At 42.8% G+C, this 7927-nt stretch overlaps 1 protein-coding gene across 5 annotated transcripts in view; it reads right to left on the reverse strand.

Annotated features, from left to right (window-relative positions):
* Window positions 1-1248: 1248 nt before the first annotated feature.
* Window positions 1249-7927, reverse strand: part of SLC35D1 (solute carrier family 35 member D1) — a 44929-nt gene continuing 38250 nt past the window's right edge. For 3 of the 5 annotated variants that reach the window (XM_036348654.1, XM_036348651.1, XM_036348655.1), the window contains one exon: window positions 2916-7105. In XM_036348654.1, coding sequence (XP_036204547.1) covers window positions 7064-7105 — 42 coding nt within the window. In that variant the 3' untranslated portion in view covers window positions 2916-7063. Of the gene's footprint in view, window positions 1788-2915; window positions 7106-7927 lie in introns of those variants that run through there. The other 2 variants (XR_004973945.1, XM_036348652.1) reach the window with 2 other exon arrangements.

Below are 7927 nucleotides of genomic sequence, written 5' to 3' on the forward strand. Positions count from 1 at the left end.
GGGTAGCTCAGTTGGTTATAGTGTCATCCAGATATGCCAAGGTTGCAGGCTCGACCCCCAGTCAGGGCACATACGAGAACCAACCAATGAATGCATAAATAAGTGGAACAACAAATCTGTTTCTCTCAAAAAAAAATTAATAAAACAATTCTTTATATAAAAATAACCCTAATCCTCAAGGTGATGGTATTTGGAGATGGGGCCTTTGGGAGGTAATTAGGTAATGAGGGTGGAGCCCTCCTGATAGGATTAGGTAATGATAGGATAGCCCTCCTGATAGTGCCCTAAGAAGAGGCAAAATACAGCTTGCTACCTCTCTCTGCTCTCCACCATGTGAGGCTATGAGAAGACGGACATCTCCAAATCCAGAAGTGGGCTCTCACCAGACCCTGGATCTGCCAGCACCTTAACCCTGCACATCTCTCTAAAACTGTGAGAAATAAATGCTTGTTGGTTAAGCACCCAGCCTGTGGTCATTTGTTACAGCAGTCCTAACTTGTTACCGGACTGAAGGGGTTCATTCGCCTGCATGTGTCAAAGCCCAATAGACAGGAACAGGAGTTTGCAGCCAAGAAAGTAAGGATTTCTTGAGGAGATGGCGCCAGGCCTGGAGACACAGGTAGCTCATACTCAAATACTTGGCTCCCTGATAGCTGCCGGCGGGGGTGGGGGGGGGGGTGCAGGTGGGGGGGATTATACAGGGGAAAAGTCATTAACCATGGTGACTAAAAGAGTTAGGGTTGTGGTCTCTACTGTTTGGTTGGTGCCAGGATATGGGTAATTGATCACTGCATTCAGTCCTCATGTCAGCCATGGAGTTGCTCTATCCAATTTCACAAGGATTTGTTCTGTGGGGTCATTCCACTTTCCTGTTCCAGAGCTATAACTGAGGCAGAGATATTAGGACTTGTTTGATTGAAAACACTGTCTCAATAGTCAGTAGACCCAGGGGCTTGTTCCTAAGATTACTGGATGCTGACCAGAACCTCACTGTCCTGAGGGCTTAATGATTAAGCAAGGGAGAAGGAGGTGTGTGAGCCAGGGCAGGGCGCTAGGTGAGGCCAGTTTGAGTCAAAGGGAAAGAATCAAAATAAAAGGCCAGCTAAAAGGAAATAAGGTTTCTGCATGGTTACAAACTGACTAAGACACTCACGTTCAGCAGCAGCATTCACAACAGCCAAAAGGTAGAAGCAACCCAAGCGTCTATCAATGGGTGAATAGATAAACAAAATGTTGCAGATACACGTGTTCAGAAAAAAAGTATTTATTTGACAACTTTACAAAAATATTTAGGCACATAATTTTCATGTTTATGTCACCTGGTTTACATATCTCAATTCTCAGTACCTCTTAAAAACACTAAAATGGTCATTTGGTAAATAGAATCTACACTGAAAAAATACTATAATAGGCCAACATTTGTAGACAAAAATCAGTTGTTTCATCAGCATGAGAAAGCAACATTTATGAACAACATAATCTCTAAAAACATTTCTGTGAGACAATAAATCTAACCAGTAGATTTACTTTAAAAGTATTTTCAAAAAAGAAAGCTTAAAAAACAAAACAAAACACCCTACCATAGAGTATCTCCTCAAACCATGATGAAGCGGGAGCCTAACACAAGTACTAGAAACAGGTTTAGTGACGGTGCCAGAGGTTCACAAACACCAACAACTGAGATGAACCCAGACGCAGATGCAGTCAAAGCGCGTTGTCCGGGCGTCTATTTCGGAGAAGGGAAGAAGGAATGACGGGCATGCAAACAGCCACCTTAAAGAGACAAACTGGAAACGTTTTAACTGAATCACCATTCTGAAGTGTAATTACCTTCCTCTAAGACAGCGGTTCTCAACCTGTGGGTCGCGACCCCTTTGGCGGTCGAACGACCCTTTCACAGGGGTCGGCGAAGACCATCCTGCATATCAGATATTTACATTACGATTCATAACAGTAGCAACATTACAGTTATGAAGTAGCAACGAAAATAATTTTATGGTTGGGTCACAACACGAGAAGCTGTATTTAAAGGGCCAGGAGGTTGAGAACCACTGCTCTAAGAGGTGACATAATGTTTGTTTCTTGAAATTTACCGTAAAACCATAAATAATTTCGTCATTTTTAAAAAACAACGTGGAATCACCTGCATCACACAATGACCACAATTATGGTATATCCGGTAGGAATTTTAAAAGATCTTGAAAAGACACTGTTATTTAAGCATTCCGGAAGCAAACAAAGTACAGGTCACATATTTCAAGAAATACACGCATTGCCTAGGCCTCTAGCATTTAAAGAACACAACTTAAGAAACTTTTGCCTAAAGTCTCACCATAAAATGACATTAACAAAATCTGCCAAGTGCCTAATATATACTAGGCATTGTGCTGAGTAGTTTTGCATCCAATACCTCATTTCTTTTGAATATTAGCATTGGGAGGAACTAATAATACAAAGTTATGGGGAAGCAAGAATAAACGCAGTAAAGGGAAGAGGGACTCAGGGTAGTCATGGAATTCTAATAGCCTGGCACATCTCAGAGCTAAAAAACTAGTATAAATTATGAAAGTCCTCTGAGAGTTTAAAAAAAAAAAAAAAGCTTCAGCTTTATGGGTGGGTCACCCCTAATCACTGATACTGATAAATCACCGACTCCTTCAACTACTTTCAGTTAGGGTCTTGCTAAATACAAGCAAGAAACATGTCCTATTCATCTCATTTTCCCCAGAGCTTAGTGTTGTATATTGGTTTGATATGATTTCAAATTTACTTGTTTATGACAAAAATAAAGTTGTTTTAAGAGTAAAGCTGCTTTGCCCTAGCTGGTTTGGCTCAATGGATAGACAACCTGTAGACTGAAGGGTCCCGGGTTCGATTCCAGTCAAGGGCACATGCCTGGTTGCAGGCTTGAACCCTAGTAGGGGGCATGCAGGAGGCAGCCTATCAGTGATTCTCTCTCATCACTGATGTCTCTCTGTCTCTCTCCCTCTTCCTTCCTTTCTGAAATCAATAAAAATATGTATTTTTTAAAAAAAGAGTAAAGCTGTTTTGATATAAAAGTGAAGTAAGATGTGTCATGATGACATCATCTCAGCTGTTGAGGAGCATCCCTGGGGGCCTATCAATAAAAAACATCCCAAGAGGAAGCAACTGTGGCGAGGGCCTATTTAGACTATAAATAGTCTGCATGTTTGTGAAGAGAGTTTATGAGGTCTATTTGAAATTCTCTCTGGGCAAGGAGACCCTTTGCTGATCTAAACAGCTCTCCCAAGACCTTTGGGCACCAGCTCCCCACAGTAATGGTGACTCCTACCAGCAGTGACAAGAGCCTGCAGCAGCCTCTCAGAGGACATCTTGCCGGCCAGCTAGGGCCATCATTCCCCAGCAATCTGCTCTAGCACAAGCGATCTGGTTTGTGCTGGCAGCTGGAAGGCAACTCTGTTGATTAAGCTGTCTCTCCCAAGAACCAACCTTATAGAAAAGGTACACCTCAACTAGATTTGGGCTTTATTTCATTCACCTCCCCTCGCCTGCAACAGTAGTGTAACTAATCTATCATTGCTTTGGAGTATGTTATTTTGTTATGGGCTTAGGAAATGTTTAGAATTCCCACAGTGAACATGTGTTAAATAAAATACCGGCAAACCAATCTTAGTCTCTGAGCATAATTTTGCCACCCAAAACAAAACACTGAGCATAACGACTGGCATCAAATAGATGCTCAGTAAATCTTTGCTCACTGACTAAGGCCATGATAACAAAGGAAAGGCAAGCCTAAATTCCTAGGTACCAATCCCAACCAGTCATATGTGTGAAATTCTACTACTCCTTCCATGAAGATCACATATCAGCTTTACTGACCTGAACTTTCCATGGATTTCTGATACAACAGGACTACCGAAAACTTCCCACCTACATTCAAGATGGATCCTACAAATGACTGACTCATAAAGTCGACAGCCATATGAGGTAATTAAAAATCACTGGACATGTTATGTTGGCAATGTGTAGCCCCGTCAACCTGGGTGATTTGAATCAATCTGGCACTGACTGAAAGCAAACTGAACAAAAAGGACTCTACTGTCATTAACTCAAAGAGAAGCTATTAGTCAGAATTTTGCTTTAAAAGAATTCTCTCCACAGCTCATCTGTCTCACAGAGCAAATTACAGACTGAACTTGACACTGCCGCTTTTTCCTCCCAGGAGGTAGTTAACAGGTCAGAGAATGTTTGACCTTGTAAGGTATCAACCTCAGGGTACACTCCAGACAGCCTGGGTGATGCTATAGCACTAGGTACATCTCTAGCGTCCTGCTGTAACCGAGCTGCACATAATGGAAGCAAACTCCAAAAACGGTTGGCCAGTTCTGTCCTTGCTCAGACAGAACTCTCCAATAGACCCCAACTCCCCCAGGCTGCTTCCTCTCATCCTGCACTGTGGGTGGCAGTTGAAGGGGGCATCCAGGAATCACAGCACGTACAGGACAGGAGCTATCAGTTGTCCTATTGCGTCTGGTCAGTCAGTTCGGCATAGGATATGGGCCCTGAGATCATGTGCATTTAGCGAAGCTGTACCTTATACATGATTTTCTCAGATAAACCTGGAGAGATGGCGAATCTTCAAGGGAACCTGACCCCAAGAGGAAATTCAACTCCTGGTGGGGTTCTAGTTCAACACCTTGAAACACATCCAAAGGCCTTTCATGAAGAGAAATTCTACAACACAAACTATTTCTAATGTCCAAGTTCTTTCTTCCATGTGGCTAGTAGAAAAAGGAACAGAACTGCTGAAATTAGGTCTCACAATGCCTTTCCACTGTGCCCAGGCGAGCCCAGGCAGTGACAGGCAACAGTCACAGCCAGAAGTGCGTATCAGCTGCGGCCAGCCTGGGAGTTAGATGAGAGCGCTGGCATATAGTGTGATCCGTCATTCTCCCTGATTTGCAAAGCCTATTCCTCTCTGACTAAAATTCAATCGACTGCTTGCCACAAGCTAATCCAGCTAGCACCCCATTTCCTTACTCCTTCTTATAGGACAGTTAATTTATGGCAGCATGGTACAATGGAAAAAACACACATTTTGATTAATTAGCAAATCACCTACTTTCTTTGAGTCTTGTTTTTTCATTGGTAAAACAGGGACAGTAAGAACCATCTTACACAAGGTAATGTCCTATGCTCTCACCAGAATGTCCTCCGATCAGCTGATATGGGGGGGGGGGGGGGAGTGAGCCTTAGGAACTCTTACATGGAGCTTATAACTTGGAAGTTGGCTGTGAGGCTAATTCTGGGGACCCAGCACCACTGGCCAGGCTTTTATAAAGACAAAGCAAAATAAGGGAAAAGCATAAATATGACCTCCATCAAAAATATAAACACATCAGAACCTTCCAGGTGCCATATTGAGACACCAAATTATTCATTGTTTAGATCAAAGGAGCCCAGTGGATTCCACACCCAATGAACTAATAAAAGTAGTGTGTGCACCAGGCACCCAGCCTCCTGCATACTCACTGCACAACTGGCTGAGCAAACACTCCTCCCTAAAGTCAGCAGATGTGTCTGAACCAAGTCACAGGACTGTGTTGAATTTAACAGCCTGGCCCACCCAAAGAGGCAATTCAATGTCCATTCACAGCTGTTCTCCCAGAAGGCAGCATGGGGCTTGAGAGAAGCTGGTGTCCTCAGTAAGGCAGTGAAAGGACAAAGACGCAGAATGTAGGTGGGAGTGACCACAGGAGAGAGGTGTGCTCATGCCATCCAGAGAAAGGTGACAGCTCTAACACCAACCAGACCCCAACAATACACAAACATCTAACCAGCCTTTTCCCTCAAGCCAATGCATTCAGGAATGTAAGACCCAGTCATATTGGTTTAAAGAGGGGGAAAAGAGTAGCAGCTAAACCCGGAGAAGGGATGCACGGGGAAATACACAGGGGTCACCTTGCCTGCCTGCCTACCATTCTCACTCAGGGAAGGGCCGGGCTGCATGGTTCACAAAATGCACCTCTTCACATGCCTCTGATCTCACAGCTCAGTGTTTGGTTTCACACTGCTGTGGGTGAGGTGGGGCAGGTGCACCACATATAGATTGCAGTGTCTAAGAACTGGATAAAGTTCTACGACTTGTTCCTAGTCACATCTGCTGAGTAGATGGATCAAGCTGAGTTCTCTGTCTTACCTCACTCAGTCACTTCGGCCGAAGTGAGCTCATTCAACGACTTCCAGAAAACCTCTCTGTATCCCCAGCACTTAGGATCAGGCCTGGCACATGTTACATACTCACTACATTTTAGGTGAATGAATGAATCAGAGAGATAGATAAGTGCTTCCTCCAGCACTTCATTATCTCCATCCCACACAACCAAGAGGGAACAGCAAATTTTCAAGGAATGCACTCTGCTCATCCCAGGAGTTCTCAGGAAAGCCAACATGCAAAGCGATACACCCCAAAGCCCCGCCTATTTTTTTAGAGCCAAAGTTGTAGTCTTTGGCAAATGCAACGATGATATCCTTATGAAGAAAATGCAATCGTTAAGAAATGTAATTCAAAGAAGAGACACTGCCGATACTCCACTGCATTTCCAGCAGAAGGAAGGCTAGACCTGCCTCCAGACGCAGCAATGACTTGAACGAGGAGGCTCCAGTTGGAGCACTTTATAGATGCAGCTCTCAGGGACACCTGGATATCAAAGTATGGAATACAACAGTTTCCAAACACCGATGGTTCACTGTCGGCACAGAAGAAAAATAAATTAAAAAGCCTGGTGCATTTTCCAGTCTGATATAAATTAATTCAAATGGCATAATTAAAATAGAGTCAATTATAAGTTTCTCTCATAAAATGTTAAAAGGCAGCAATCAATCCTAAGATTGTATAAGTGCAAAGGAATGGTATTTTCTCCATAATCAAGACACCTCAGTATCTGTGTAAGAATTGCCAGTGCTCCACGCTCATCAAAGTCTCAGGCCTACATCGCTGAAGCAATCCTCTGGTCATACTGCTCCTTTCCCCTTAATGTCCAGCTTGTTACTGGCCTCCAACTGTTTGCTCAGCTGCTCTTCAGAGAAAATGATGTAGGAATATACCAGGCTCCCAGCAATACTGCAAAATAGAAAACATCATCAGGGAGTAAGGAAGGGATGGCAAATGCAAGGGAGACTGGTGTGAGGGTGGAGTCACCTGTATAAATCAACGGCCCATAAAATTAAAACAGATGCAGCATTTTCACCTACCGAATGAGAGACCCTCCCCTACCCTGGTATTATCTACCGCAGTTGACGCTCTGGGAAGGTGAATGTTCGCACAGACTTGTCAACAGGACTGCCAATTTTATGGAAGGTTTTTGGAAGACAATTTGTTGAAATAAAATAAACCTTAGAATTCTCCGTATCCTTTGACCTAGCCATCTATTTCACTGATGAATTGTGCACATCTCCTTAGACTTATCAACAGTGTTTATCACATCATTTATAATAGCAGAAAATTAAAGGGTAAATGTCCCACAGTGAGGAATTACATAAATTCATACAATAGAATAACACGCATCCATTAAAATGATGTAAAATAAAAACAGGCAGTGACAGCTTAAATGAAATAAGTCTCACAAATCTTTAACTATTATCTAATCCCATTTTATTTAAATAAACAAGAATATGTATGCTGATATGCACCAGAATCAAGTCTGGAAGGAACACAAGAATATTAACAATGGTTACATCTGGATGGTGAGGTTATAGGTGATTTCGTTTTTATTCGTATTTTCTGCATTTCTGAAGATAATCATTCAAGGCAAATGTTATTTTTAATAAAAATAAAAATCATCGCAATGAATAAGCAAGCATGCGGATGCTGGGAGATTCGGAGTCGGTTCTACTCTGACTAGAATCACATCCGCAGTGGAAAACCCATTGTCTGAGCTCTCAG

This window comes from Myotis myotis, unplaced genomic scaffold, assembly GCF_014108235.1.
Source record: "Myotis myotis isolate mMyoMyo1 unplaced genomic scaffold, mMyoMyo1.p scaffold_m19_p_2, whole genome shotgun sequence".
NCBI classification, from domain to species: domain Eukaryota; kingdom Metazoa; phylum Chordata; class Mammalia; order Chiroptera; family Vespertilionidae; genus Myotis; species Myotis myotis.